Raw genomic sequence first — 15,061 nt, forward strand, 5'->3', positions numbered from 1 at the left:
TTAAGAAAGAGTTGTCAAAGGCAACTTTGTCAAATCTGTATTTACATTTTAAAGTGTGATTGTACATGTATTTTAGTACGACTCTATGCTCCCTTGAATCTTTGGTGGAAAGGAGATTTGAAGCCATTATTTCTATGGTTTTGTTGCAACAGATTCTCTGAGAAGTAACGTGGAGACCTTGGTGTTCTTATTTGATGATGCTTGTGGTGATTGTGGTTCTTCTTCTTCCTCCTCAATTCTTTCTGTGCATCACCTTCTTTTACGTCTTTAATCGAATTATCGGATTCAGTTGGTGATCTTAGCTGATGATGCTTGTAGTTATGGTGGTTGTTCTTTTGCTTCAATTCCTTCTGTGCATCACCGTCTTTTACGTCTTTAATCGAATTATCTGATTCAGATGGAACTGTGTACACGAATGCAAAGGGGATGTCATCAAAATCCTTGAGTGGCTCCAAGGTCTTGACCACTTCACTTATTTTTGGTCTTTGTTTTGGCCGGTGGCTGAGGCATTGGAAAGCCAATGCCGCAGCCTTTCTGGCCCCAAGTTCGGAGTACTGGCCTTCGAGTCTTGGGTCCATGATCCGGCAGAGTTTCCGGGGTTCATTTAACATAGGCCTTGCCCACTCAACTAGGTTTTGCTCTCTTTGAGGTCTGTTTTTGTCCACAGATCTCCTCCCTGTTAGAAGCTCCAATAGCACAACTCCAAAGCTATACACATCACTCATTGCTGTCAAGTGACCTGAAATTTAACACAAATATTAGAAACTAATCCACAATTAACTTCACTAAGCCTTTAAGTTGAATTGGGTTGGATTGGATTAATTAGTACCTGTCATGATGTATTCAGGAGCAGCATAGCCTTGTGTGCCCATAACTCTAGTGGAAACATGTGTCTCATCTCCTTCTGGACCATCTTTTGCCAATCCAAAATCTGAGAGCTTGGGAGTATAGTCCTGTAAACAAAAACGAATAAGAATATTAGCATTTATTGAATTAGTTTTAACAAAAATGGACAGGATTATTTAGTCCTAGAAGAAAAATACAGAGCAATACTTACAGAGTCCAGCAAGATGTTTGAAGCTTTAAAGTCACGATAGATGACTGGTTTCTCTGCTTCATGGAGGAAGGCAAGGCCTTTTGCAGCTCCAAGCGCAATTTTCATTCTTGTGGACCATGGAAGCGACACCGAATACCCTGCACGACAAGAAAAAAGACATTAGAAATTGAAGGATGAATTTGTTTACGGCCGAGGCAATATTTTAAACTGTTTTAATCTGGGGGGGGGGGGGGGGGGGGGGTGAGGGATTGGTATGCAAGCGGCATACAGACTGTCATGGTCAACCAGCCTAATGCACATATGGTGAAGAACAAAATTTAAAGCTTTAAAAAATGCAAATTTTGTTGGGAAAATTAAACATACTTCTGAATAGCTGGTTCTCTAAGCTGCCTCTTGGCATGTACTCGTAAACCAGAAGCCTGTGTTCATCTTCACAGCAATAGCCTATGAGCTTCACAAGGTGTGGATGTCTCAGTTGCCCAAGAAAAACCACCTCAGTCTGCAGAAAACCAATAAAAAATCATTAAAAACAAAGTCCATGAAAAACAAAAGTGATTAAAATGAGAAAATTGTAGAAAATTTCAAAAAAAAAAAAAAAGTTGCTCACCAGCCACTCCCTATGGCCCTGTGTGCCATCCAAGTCCAAGAGCTTCACCGCCACTGGCTGAGCCGCCAAACCAGGCCTCAGCTTGTCATCAATGAACCCTTTGTGCACGGGCCCAAACCCGCCTTCCCCGAGAAAGTTGCTGGATGAGAAGCTCTGCGTGATCATCTTCAGCTCCCCAAGTGTGAAGATGTGAAGATTAGAGCCTGCAAGAGATATCGAGAGATCTTCCGAAAATGTTGTGCTTGGATTGCTCAGATCAGTTAGTGAAAGTCTTTGGAATGAGGTTTGTTTCGCCGCCACTTTCTTGCTGCTCTTTTTTGGTGGAACCCCAGATTTGTAGCAGTCTGGGAGAATAGACCTCCATGTGAAGACCTTCTTGACCGCCATTTTTTACGAAAATGTTTCCAAAAACTAGAGTTCGAAACACCTTCGCTTCCAAATGATTCCCGATCAATCCCAGATTTCTTGTTGTTTTGGTGAAGTTTTTTTAGGATTTTGGGAACAATGAAAGAATTGAGTTGGAAAATATGAGAGGGGAGAGATGTTACGAAATGAGCAAATGATATGGGAGACTTTAAAGGAGAAGACAAGGCCTAATATTGAAAAAAAAAATCACCAACTGCCCTCCAAACCAAACAAAAGATTAAGAGAAAGAGGTCTGCAACTTCTTTCTATCGACCCCTATTGAATTTTTCTATATTTTCTGTTACATTCTTTGCATCACTCTATGGAAATTCCCCACCTCACTGTATATATATTTATAGATTTGAAGATTTAGGGTATTACTTCAGAATTATTTTTATCAAATGGGGTGATGAGTCCTTAGTCAACATGGTTGGTTCTTAGATGCAAAATTGACAAGGGTTACCCTCTTGACCTTGACTTTTTAGCATGAGGGTGAAAAGAACAGGAAAAAAATGTGAAACTGGTTCTATGTGCTTTGGAAATATGGATCGAAAAGCACAATTAAGAATTTTTCTTAATGCTTTTACTTAACAAGTATGTCAAGTATGTTTTCTGCCATTTGGCTGGATCATCAAGTGTGAAGCATCAGCACCAAATTACCTTTTATTTCTTTACAAATATATAATAAAGCTGCCGAAGAAGAAAGGTCCAAACAGAACAACAGCAATCCAGCTAAGATATTGAAAAAAATCCCCAAGAGAACCAAAGAAAATCCAGCTAATTCACACTAAGGTATGGAAAAATGACGTGGAACTTCCAACTGGTTCAGATGTTTAGGGAAAAAAATGGTTGGTCTATTTGCATTAGGTTTTAGCTTCTAGAACAATGACCCTGAGAGAATGCCTTATCCCCAAAATACCAGATTTACCAACTCTCACCAACGCGTTATCATGGAGTGCATGCTCGAATTGGGTTAGTTAGCGAACAATGCGTCTGGCCTTCATGCACTCAAGTTCGAATATCTTTTAACCGTCAAATTTTTCAATGTAATTATAACATCATCAAGTCAAGTGGTGTTATAATCAATCCATATTATAACAAGTGTTTTGTTTACAAATAATATTGGTGAACATGAATGCTTTATCCGCTCATATTATAACAAGTTAATTAATACGTAATAGTTTTGTGATCACATTAGATAGATCGGAATTTTTTTTCAGTATATCAGATGGTTAAGATTGTTTATATTCTTAAGTTGACCTTATCGAAATCAAAGTAGGTCCCCATGTAGGGTAGTTGAGGTGTCATGGTAACCTGATGCTAAATTGCTAATGATAATGTTTAATCTTTGTTTTAAAATGAGTATTTCATACAGATTAGCTTCGGCAGATGAATGTGGAATTAGAATGTATCCATCATAGAGATGTCAGAAATGGGTGTGGTGACTTCGTTTCATTCGTCACTTCATGAATGTCAGTGGCCATTCTTGTCATTTGGGACCAGCAAGAAACTTGCAAAGCAAGAATGTTAGATGTTCAAATGACGACTTGATTACTTTAAGGGAGTTAGTAAATAAAAAGATCAATTTCTTAGACTTTATATCAGTAGAGTGGAAAAAGAAGCGCGTAGACAGATGTTTTAAATTGAACTCAATATATGTAAAAATATAAAACAAAAGGTTACCGCATGAAAACACGAAGAACACAATTTTCATACAAATTTTAATTTCCAATAAGTCATTAATTTCATATATTTTTCCTCTTTTAAAAAAGTTTTGAATTGATGTCAACATATAAAAGGCTATTCAACTAAAATGATTTTTAAGATTGACATAACTCTTCAGTTTAGTCTCTGACGAAATTGATAAAATTAGTCCCTCAGTTTGTCATTGTAGATCATTTTAGTCTTTTCGTAAAATTTGTGAAATATCCTCGTTAAATTGTGAAGTAAATGACCACGCGATCACCTTTTTAAGAATATTTTTTTCAAACCAACCTCTCCACTTAACAAGTATATTGACATATTTTTCACAGAATTACCAAAATAATTTACAGTAGACAAACTCAATAACCACTTCTATTAATTTTCATTTTAAATACCAAAGTAAAACGCTATGTCAATCTTAGACCAGTTTGATTAAAAGCCTACATAAAAGCATGTTTTTATTTTTTTTTTACTTTGTTTAATATTGCATGATAAATGTATGTTTTTATTTTTTATTTTTTTTACTTTGTTTAATATTGCATGATAAACACGATGGTTAGGGGTAGAATCTTCAGAGAAGCTCTATATAACACGTCAGGGGCTGCTAGCTAATGAGGAGATTAACCTAATTTAATTAGTTTCCTTAACCCTCCTAGTCCTAGCTAGTTAGGCAATGATCAAACCCTGTCCCACTCGGTAAGCTCATAGTAAAATATTAATATCCACGTGAACACCGCTTTATCATGCCGTCTTGTCCTACTTTGAACCTTAGTTATACTTGGCTGATTAATACCTTGAAATTTTACTAAGCCTTCATCTTGCATCTGGTCTCTATCTCTCTCTGTTTTTATTTTGTTTTGAAGGGGGATGATTTCGACGCGTCTGTTTTCATATTCTACACGCTTCCTCTTAATTCTAGGAGTACTTGGTTTTCTTTTTTGTTTGTTCAATTCGATAGTTATACAAGATTGCGTGCAACAGGTGAAAACGATGTGCATTAATAATTTTGCTTTGTAATCTTATACTCAGACGAAATTTGTTAAAAATTGCTTTGATAAATTAACCAACGAAAACGATAGTAAGAAGTGCTCATTCATATTATTTCGGTAAGAGTATATTGTTTTTGTAATCCACATACGCATGACATAAAACAACGTACTAAGATCACGTGAGTAAATGAAAAACTATTGTTCTATAGTGATCTTTCAAATAGGTCAAGAATTAGAAGGGATCAATATTCAATCAAACTACAACTGCCCCTACCTTCCTCTGTGGAAATGGAATTTTACCAAACAACCAAACACAAATCAAACTTCTTGAAATCCTACGCAGTTATGTATTACATCTTGACTTTAGATCAACTTTCTTCTAACATATTCCATCATCTAGATAAATAAACGGGCCGTGTATGATTATAGAAAAATTAGAAAAGAAAATACTCAATTTGGTTTATAAATAATATATATGAGTTGCATATATGTCAATGAATCCATTTCATGGAATAATATGGGCTCGGTGTTGGTACGTATATAATAAATCTTTAGTGAACGTCATGACAGCACTCATCATTGTTATTCGCTTTTAAGCTCATTTTATTTATGTTTTAGTGTTATAACATATAATATTGTCATTCAACGTCAAAAAAATGTAAGATCGCACTATATTGGTCAAAGTTTACGGTCCACCAACATGCAATAGATGATCGGCAATGCACAAAATCGATTAACCGGAAATACTCTATTTATACAGATATACTTGATATCATCACAACGGCTCTGCGGAGTTAATGATAATCGTAAGCATGATGCAGTTTAAGTTGTGCTCGAGCAGTTCAACCACCAGAGACTTTGGCTAATATTTAAAACTAAGACTGTTTCAACCAAACCGAGTATACCATATAGGGCTAGCTTACATGCATACGTGTAGTGCAAACCTTGATTTTGTTACGCCACACGATCTTAGAGTACGTATTTAAGCACGTAACAATAACAGGTATAGTATGACTGCAAACATAACAGGAACTATATTATTAAACACGGGATGAAACGGCTCTTCCTTCTTGTTTTGAATGGTTTGTAATTAGGTCAAAAGTCAACTATCAAGTGGCCTATATTTTTCGAAGAAATATACAAAGCTTTGATTTGGTCTGTGTAAATGTATGATCTGTTCTTCTGAATCGTGTGAGGGCTGACCTGAGGAGTCAGCATATAAATGTTGGGATAGAGCAATGTAATGCGTACGTAGGTTTTGGTATATAACTTTGTGGCAAGAACGGTCCACTGGATGCCTTTTTGTCCAAGCATATATTACTGTATGAAAAGGAAGAGATATTATGTTAAATTAGAGTGCTGCGAGAGTGATGTGACTTTGACCCTTGAGAGATCATATAGTTTCCACAGTATTACGACACATGGGAATGATCCAGAAATTATGGCTTGTTTATGCACAACATCATCAATTGTTTAATAAGAAAACTACGGAAAAGAATTTGAAAATTTTGAGTTTTAATGATAATGACAAAATAAAAGGTAAAGATAATAGTATCATGATTGACTTTTTACTGTAAAAATGTAGTTTTTTTATAAAGTGAACAGTATCAGAAATTTTTTATTAAAATTCCCTTGTTTAATTTCCATGAATTTGTTAGGTTAGGAGAAGAAGAGGGAGGGGAGGATAGGAAAGGGGAAGGGAGGGGAGGGGATGTGTTTTATGTGACTGTCCTCCTACAACAATGAATTAATAAGTTTGAGGGTTGTAAAATGGATGCAAGGGTCACTCGTCCACACAAGCGCGGGTGATTTTGAGTAAATCTACAATTGATTGTGGAATTAACATTTATTAGCACCTCACAATTACTAATGTATGTATGCAAGGTTGGAGAAATTTTTCATTATAACGGGAACACAGGTGGTACACCACGTGTTTTTATGTAAGTGGTAGTAAATTTTATTTTTTAAGTTATTAACTTTTTAACACACAAATCATATCATTTATATAAAGAAACGTAATGTATCATTTCGTGTACTAATCACATTGAAAAATCTATTGCACGGTAGAGCCTAAGCAATTCACTGATTACCACGGAAATATCCCCATGCAAGGCAAGCCGAAGGGGCAACAGCTACCTCGGGGCTCGAGATATAAACCCTACTGAGAAAGTCAACACATATGTTATGAACATATAAAATTATTTATTATTGGTTGTATGTAAGATTCTTCCCACATTCGTAATTGATTTGGGCAAGTGATTGGATTCTTCGAAGGTAGAAATATGAGGACCCGAATCATGGTTGGGCTTCTTTGAAGGTTCGTAATGAAAGTAAAGGATGGGCTTCGTTTTCGTTGGATAAAAATTTATAAGGACTCTGAATCGTCACATAGGCTAAGGCCTAATATTACAATCCCACGTAATGACAGTATCAAACACTAAAGATACGGTCTATAGATATTCTCACACTCCTGGTGGTTCAGACAAAAAAATAAAAAAATAAAAAAATAATATATATATATATATATATTTAAACACATTTAAGCTTTTTTTACATTCAATTTAAATTTTAGATGTTAATTGTCTATTTTATCCTATTGCATAGTTACTATTAAGTACAAAATGAAATTAATAATAAACCCAAATTTATCAATAAACACAAACACTATAATAAAACCCTACGATCACTCTTTGTTTATCCTACGTTCATTCTGGCTAAAACCCTAATAGCTTTCATAGAGAAAAATAAGTTTTTTTTATTGATGGATGGTGATTTTGAAGTTTTGAATCCTCCAACCAAGGTATGACTCAATTTATGAATTTTTTGTTTGTTTGATTTCAATTTTTTAGAGTGTAGAAGTTACTTTACTGTAAAAAAATTTCAACAAATGCAACGAAAGCATATGTTTACTCCTCAGATTTTGTTGATAGCCTTTGGCTTAATCGCCATGACACAAAAAAAAAAAATTATGGAGCAGTTGCTGCCTAATACTTTCTTGTTTGTGGATGCTCATTTAGACCCCTTTTGAATATCTAGAACCTGTGCCAAAGGAAGATATACAAAAGCTAATTTTTTCTTCAACTCTATGTTGCTTTTATACTTTATTCCTTTTCCCATACATCTCTAAGGATTGTAAATTCTACAGATATGGGATGGAGTACCGAAGCCCCATGCCCATAAAAGTACCCCCTTGAGCGAATTCTTTACTGTGAGATATCTTATATTCTTGTCTACTCTCTGGTCATGTTTTCTTTGTATAATGTTCTTATTAGTCAAAGCCTATTGTCTCTGATACTTCATTTTTTAATATGGAGGTAGAAGTAGTTGTTTTGTCCAGTTACGAAGAGAAGGACGAGAAGTTTAAGGAGGAGATAACCCCTTTACCATCAGAAGTCAAGTGGCACAGTGGCAGCTTCTGAGTTAAAAATCTAATGGATATAAAAATAAATTCGCATATTGAAATGGGTTTATGAGGTTATATTAGGTATTAAATTTGAGTTTAAAGAAATATTAATAGTTTAGTTAAAAATCAAATAGGTGCAAAGAGTAAGTTTGGTGTATAAATAGGTTAGATGGGTTTAAATAAATTTTTCCTAAAAAAAACCTAGGTGCCTATAATTAATTATGTGATTTTATATTCAAATTTAACTTTGCTTTCTAATTCAACAAAATTTATCGTTTGAAAAAATAAAAAATGCACCTTTATCATCCCATGGCATCTCTTCACCCTTTTTAAAAATAAATATTATCATTAACAAGAGAAATGGGAAGAATTTGAAACTACATATAATTTAAGGAGAGGGAATTTTGAATTTAAGAACGCATGGCATCTCTTCTCTTGATAAAGATAAAGATTTTGTATTTGATCCCTCCTCATATGATAACAGAGTGCCTTTTGAATGATATTTTTAAAGAAAAATCATCGATAATTAGAAAGAGAAAAACAAAATCTCCACTCTACAAGGATAATCAATATTAAAAAGGATTAGGAGGATTTTGAATATTCTTGTGGTGCCAAAATTTCAACTTGTACTGCACCCATAAATTGATTAATGAAGATTCGCTTGTCACTATACCATATGTTAATTTCAAACCAACATTAGACAAAAGCTTGGCGGACCAAACGAATCTTAGACTGAAGAACTACATAGATTAATTCATGTACCAAAGAACAAAGAAATGGATCAATATTTCAAGTGATTCCCAATTTTTTGGCTACTTGAAAATTAATTGTTTACAAGATATGTGTGTGTGTGTATATATATATATACACACAAATATATAATGAGAGCTAATATGTGACAACTTATGGACAAGTTTTTGTGGAGTCTAATTCGTAATATATTTCAATAATCCGAACTGTTTATCTTTTGGGTCTTCATCAAAGATCATATCTATAAAAAATCACCCAAATTTGAAACTATATGACGATTGAATTGAGGGCTTGGGGTTTCTTTGTAGAAATTTATTCGTCCATTTTCTTTCCTACAAATAAATGTCCTAATAATTTTTTATCAGTCTCATTATATTAGACAAACTCAAATCTACAATAATCTTGACTTATTACTCTACCCTCTTCTGTCTCTCACTTCCCCACAATTCATTTGAGTTCAGAAGAAGTAAATTTGTGCAAATAGTTCTCTTCCAAATTATATTTTAAATTTTTCTTGTCTGGGCGAAATATTGCTAGGGAGACTACAAGTATAGACTAAATTTTGTAAATTAAATGACATGAAAGTTAATAAATTGAATTATTATTTAAGTGTTAATTAACTTATTTATTTCTTATTGGTGATACATCATTAAGTTTATAAATTTTATAGCATTACCCTACTTGTGTTGTCTTGAGAATAGTGTTGTATTGGCAATAGTGAGAGGATCGAATATGTCTTGTTAAAGGTAGTCTATAGTCATAATCCGTTCACTGGTCCTTTCCCAATCAATATTGAAATTTTCGTCCAGTTAATTGCTTAAAATATCATATAAGATTGATATTGATGTTTAATTGAGATGCATCATGCATGACCAAGATGTTATTTCATTTTATAAATAATTAAGTACCTAAAACTCTTTAATTTTTTTAGTGTTATTTCAAATTGGTCTCAATATTTTTAAATATTTTAAATAAGTACTCAACCTATTGAAAATGCCACATCCATTAAACTCTAATTAATTTTTCAAAAATAGATTTAAAACCCACCAATTGGGTATATCATAGTCAACATTAATATTAGTTGCCTTAAAATCTAAATTTCAAACATAGATTATATAATATGAAACTCAATGATCAAATGGGTATTGAATTGAATCGAAATGGATCCAGATTGAAATGACATCAAGAAGGCAACCTCCTAACCAAAACGAGGAATTTAGATAGGGTTTCAAGAAGCTTATTTCTGCTCATGTGATTTCCTCATTCATCGAAGCTTCCAATTTTTCTTGTGGGCGGTGAAGATAGTGGTGGCTACATCTTGGTAGTCTATACTATTTTAGCAACCTCTATGACCTTCTTTTCGATATTTACAGGTTGAGTTGTAGGGTCGAGTTGATAGTTTTGCGTTGGGTTTGCAGGTGATAGCCTGATAGGGGTGGTGGCAATTGTTAGTTGGTGAAGGCTATGGTTTCATGACCTTCTATTGAGTTAACTTAACAAATTTTGAATAGGGGTTTAACGAATGGTGTCCAGGGGAGGCTTAAATACTTATCTGAGTCTTCCCGGCTCACGGAAGGGTGGACTACCGTGGCAAAGCCATCAACTGGTCCTTTTTTTTTTAAAACTAAAACGAATGTTACATTTTCAATAGGTTGGGTAATTTCTTGGAATGTTTAGAAATGTTGAGACCAAGTCTCACAATGGACAGTGGACTAAGCCTCACAAAGGGCTAGCCATAATAATGTAGTTCAAATTCGTTTTTGGCGAGAATCGAACCTAAGACTTCTCACTTACAAGTAAAAATGAATCACTATATCGTAGTATTAAGTTGCTCCCCTCCCTCGATATTATCTGTATATCGCTTGGGCCTAGCCACTTTCCCTTGTTCGAATTGCTCCATTTTACCAAAGGGTATCTTTTAAGACTAATTAACATTTTACTTATCATTCATCACCAACCATACAAGTAGATTTTTTTTTCTTGGAATCTTAGATATCGGTTTCCTAATGGGACCAATTCTATTGTTGTCATCCATTTAAGCTTATTTCAAGATATTTATGCCGTTTTTTAGTACCCATCTTTTCTTGGTTTGTTTTGTTGAACATCATTTTCATAGTCTTGTTCCATGTCTCTTTCTATCTTCTGTTTTTTTTTTTTTCCAATTTATATGCAACATTTTCCGTCGTTGAATAAATAAATAAACAGTGCATTCTACTATTCGAGGGATTTTTCTTTGAAGGTGACAAATGGTGATGGTGGTTGAGTCCAGCAATGACAAAAAATAAAACAAAAGAAAATAACTGGTTCAATTATTGAGATCAGAGTGAGTAGCTTGGCAAAGCCATCACCACAAACTGAAACATCTTCAAATGAATACATTCAGTTCATATAGTGTTAGGGATAACAAGGTATGACATAGTTTTCTCATGATCATTGAGTCTCTACTATAGGGGTGTTCATGATTCGAAACCAATAAAATTTAATCAATTCAAATTCGATCTTACGTACATTGAATTGTATCTGATTCAATCTTATAACTTATACGAATGTATAATTTGAACCGATCCACCTAATGATTGAGTTGGATAAAATAGTTGATTCAAACAACAAAAAAGAATGAAATATCAAACAATTAAATCAAATATAATATTGATCACACATTTTAATTAGATGAAAATTAACACGTGTTTTGGTTGTATAATATATGGGACATATTTTCGAACTAGAGTTCATTTGATCCAATTGTGTTGGTTTTGAAAGTTAGAAACCCAATCCAATATGCTAATCACTCAAGCAATTGGGGCTGTTTTATTTCTCGCTTTCATCTGTGGAATCTTTGTAATTTGTTCTTTCGGACTTTGTTATAAAAATTCCCATAGACCAAAAAAAAGATAGACTTAACTGGATATTGAACACCTTTAGAATTTACTTTGTTAGAAGACATCAGCAATTCATATATCAAAAAATAAGTTGCAAAACGATTGTTTTTTTTTTTTTGGAAAATAGTTGCAAAACGATTGTTTATGGACGGAAAATGCTGTACAATACAAACTTACAAAATGTTAAACGGCTCAAAAAGCTTTTGAGGTCACGCCGTACGTCATCGATAACGGAACCCTAACCCTGAAAAGTAAAACCCAAAGTAAATTACGGCAAAAAAATACGTATAAAATTGGAAGAGGTACGTAAGCGTTACAGCAACGTGGCAACTGCTGGTTGGTTATGGTTGTTTAATAAGAAGCCCAATCAGTGGATTCCAGAGCACTGGAGTGGCCTCCTCCTTCACCATATATTCAATCAGCAGAATCTCCGTCGATCTTCTCCTCCGACACATCACCAAAAACATGGCTCGGCTGACGCTATTCTTGTCCGCCGCCTTGGTCCTAGCGGCGATCAGCTGCGTCGCGGCAGCATCGAGCTTCGATGAGTCCAACCCAATCCGATTGGTGTCCGACTCCCTCCGTGACATGGAGGAGCAAGTCGTCCAAGTCCTCGGCAGCTGCCGCCACGTCCTCTCCTTCGCCCGCTTCGCTCACAGGTGGTTGGCCGGCCCCACGCGGAGTAGTTCGTTCCTGATCAGAGATCACCACCGTCCGATTAACTGACTTTGTTTTTCTTTGGTTTTTGGGAATGATCAGGTACGGGAAGAAGTACGAGAGCGCGGAGGAGATGAAGCTGCGGTATGCGATTTTCTCGGAGAATAAGAAGCTGATTCGATCTACGAATAAGAAGGGCTTGCCTTACACTCTTGCTCTCAATCGTAAGTCAACCTTTTTCATTTCCTTCTCTGTCTGCTCTCTGTTTTTATTTTTTTTAAATAAAAAAGATATTAATTTTGTTTCTGCGTTGGATTATAACTGAGTTATTGTTGTATCTGGTTGAAAAAATAAATAAATAATTGAACAGTATCTGGTTGAAATTTAGAGAAAAAAGACGGGAAATTGGCCGAAATAATCAATTTACTAATTTCAATTGTAGATGTGATATGTAATTGACATGTCGTTAGTGTTTATTTGATTTTGATTAGTTTAGCAGTTGAGATAAGTAAATATCATTCCATGTAATTTCCCAATAACAACTCACTTTTCTTTTTGTTGTAGTCAAGTACTTTTGCAGAAAATATTTTTGGGTTCCAATGTCCTTCCAAAAAAGTACTTTGCTTTTTCAGTATTCACTTGCGTTTTTTCTAAAAGTTTAGCTCCGAAAACATTTTCACCAAAAACGCTTTCAGTCATTTTAAAAGCACTACCAAAAAAACTCAAGTAGTGTGCACATTAATAGGTGAATTTACTAACTAGGGTTAAATTGATTGATATATTAAAGGGTTTGCTGATTGGAGCTGGGAAGAGTTCACAAGGCACAGGTTGGGAGCTGCTCAGAACTGCTCTGCCACCACAAAGGGCAACCACAAGCTCACTGATGCCGTTCTTCCTGAATCGGTAAATAGGTTTTTCGTTCATTAGATTTAAATGCATGATATTTCTAATGAAATAGAGATTGAGTGACGCTAAATCAATATTTTTCGCAACTTTATATTAAGACAATGGAAAATGTAAGAGAAACCCCTATTATGCAGTAAATCGGCACATTAATTACATCAATTATGATCAGTTACTAATAAACGCGTAGCTAGCTAGATCTACCGCTTTGAAGTTAATATCGACTGTTCCTTTGTGTGTATGTACAGAAAAACTGGAAAGAAGAAGGCATAGTGACTCCAGTTAAAGATCAAGGTCACTGTGGATCTTGCTGGACATTCAGGTTTATTTCCTAGCTTGAGTATTTTCGATGATTGCCGAATGCAAATTGTAAATTAAGGCATACTAATTATTGTGTATTTCGAATGTTTAACACTAACATATGGCTGATGCAGCACCACTGGAGCTCTCGAGGCTGCGTATGTGCAGGCATTCGGAAAGCAAATCTCCCTATCGGAGCAGCAGCTTGTGGATTGCGCTGGCGCTTTCAACAATAACGGCTGCAGTGGTGGGTTGCCATCTCAAGCATTTGAGTACATCAAGTACAATGGCGGTCTTGACACCGAGGCTGCTTATCCGTATGTTGGAGTCGACGGTGTTTGCAAATACTCGGCAGAAAATATTGGTGTCCAAGTCGTCGACTCTGTCAATATCACCCTGGTAAGCTTAACGGGACTGAAAAGCAGAGCTTATAAGCACTTTTTGATAATTGAAATGCTTTAAATTTCAAGGGGCAGCTTGTAATTGTTATGTGCAAAATTATGCAGGGTGCTGAAGAAGAATTGAAGCATGCTGTTGCATTTGTGCGGCCAGTCAGTGTGGCGTTTCAGGTCATCAATGGTTTCCGATTTTACAAGTCGGGAGTTTACACCAGTGACACATGCGGTACCGGCCCCATGGTGAGTATTAAACTTTTGATTTAGTCTTAATCTATTTGTCTTTTCAAATTAACCAAAACGTTATCCTAATCTCGTATTATGTTTGCAGGATGTGAACCATGCTGTTCTTGCAGTTGGGTACGGAGTTGAAGGCGGCGTCCCGTACTGGCTCATCAAGAACTCTTGGGGAGAAAGCTGGGGCGACAATGGCTACTTCAAGATGGAGTATGGGAAGAACATGTGTGGTAAGTTTTTCGGTTTACTTTTCGGGTTGCTAACCTAATAAATGTGGGATATGTTTTTGGCTGGAAACTGAGGTATATCTTCTTATTGATTTCAATGATCTGTATTGCAGGTGTTGCAACATGTGCATCGTACCCGGTTGTCGCGTAAGTCTGTCGAAAGAAACGGTGGCCGTGGTTGTGGATATGTAATATGAAATTCATCGTTGTTTCGGACTGGTATATGTTCTGTTGTACTATGGTTTCCAGCTTGAAGGTGAAGTTCGGTCGTTATTTAGTGGTGACTAATGTTTCTGCCTTGATGCACAAAAAAGATACAAAGACTATTATTTATGGCCTATGTAATATAAGCAACGAAAGGTCCTTTTGTTTAAATTAAAGTTGCACATTTACTTGGAGGAAGTCATAAATCGAGATGCGAAAAGAAAAAAAAAAAAGATATGAGATTGATGAGCCCTCACTTGTTGATCTTGTCTTTTTGAATCTTCAGGTATTAAGTCACTGTGTTTTTTTTTTAGTACATTGATATTTTTACATAAGGGAGAGGA

The 15,061-nt window shown here is 35.3% G+C and overlaps 2 protein-coding genes across 2 annotated transcripts; one reads left to right on the plus strand and one right to left on the minus strand.

Annotated features, from left to right (window-relative positions):
* Positions 1-2,722, minus strand: LOC137741979 (EPD1-interacting receptor-like cytoplasmic serine/threonine-protein kinase 5D). The gene is made up of 5 exons (XM_068481699.2): positions 1,665-2,722; positions 1,421-1,556; positions 1,058-1,194; positions 830-953; positions 1-739 (listed from the first exon to the last, which is right to left on the minus strand). The coding sequence occupies exons 1-5, from the start codon at positions 2,049-2,051 to the stop codon at positions 84-86; spliced, it is 1,440 nt and encodes a 479-aa protein (XP_068337800.2). The 5' UTR covers positions 2,052-2,722; the 3' UTR covers positions 1-83.
* Positions 2,723-12,115: 9,393 nt separating this feature from the next.
* LOC137718395 (thiol protease aleurain) lies at positions 12,116-14,996 on the plus strand. Its single transcript, XM_068457937.2, has 8 exons — positions 12,116-12,453; positions 12,554-12,675; positions 13,239-13,354; positions 13,603-13,676; positions 13,789-14,053; positions 14,161-14,292; positions 14,381-14,516; positions 14,627-14,996. Exons 1-8 carry the CDS (start codon positions 12,260-12,262, stop codon positions 14,662-14,664), a joined length of 1,077 nt encoding a protein of 358 aa, XP_068314038.2. The 5' UTR covers positions 12,116-12,259; the 3' UTR covers positions 14,665-14,996.
* Positions 14,997-15,061: the final 65 nt, after the last annotated feature.

Source organism: Pyrus communis, chromosome 15 (assembly GCF_041283825.1).
Source record: "Pyrus communis isolate YQ-2024b chromosome 15, ASM4128382v1, whole genome shotgun sequence".
Taxonomy (NCBI): domain Eukaryota; kingdom Viridiplantae; phylum Streptophyta; class Magnoliopsida; order Rosales; family Rosaceae; genus Pyrus; species Pyrus communis.

What these genes read in the sequence shown, in the direction of transcription:
- LOC137741979 (XM_068481699.2), bottom strand. Translation starts at nt 2,051, where the DNA reads ATGGCGGTCAAGAAGGTCTTCACATGGAGGTCTATTCTCCCAGACTGC. An exon ending in AGAGAACCAGCTATTCAGAA is followed by an intron (nt 1,195 to 1,420) that starts GTATGTTTAATT and finishes CTTGTCGTGCAG; the next exon opens with GGTATTCGGTGTCGCTTCCA. An exon ending in TCCTGAATACATCATGACAG is followed by an intron (nt 740 to 829) that starts GTACTAATTAAT and finishes GTTAAATTTCAG; the next exon opens with GTCACTTGACAGCAATGAGT.
- LOC137718395 (XM_068457937.2), top strand. Translation starts at nt 12,260, where the DNA reads ATGGCTCGGCTGACGCTATTCTTGTCCGCCGCCTTGGTCCTAGCGGCG. An exon ending in ATGCCGTTCTTCCTGAATCG is followed by an intron (nt 13,355 to 13,602) that starts GTAAATAGGTTT and finishes GTGTATGTACAG; the next exon opens with AAAAACTGGAAAGAAGAAGG. An exon ending in GGATCTTGCTGGACATTCAG is followed by an intron (nt 13,677 to 13,788) that starts GTTTATTTCCTA and finishes TGGCTGATGCAG; the next exon opens with CACCACTGGAGCTCTCGAGG.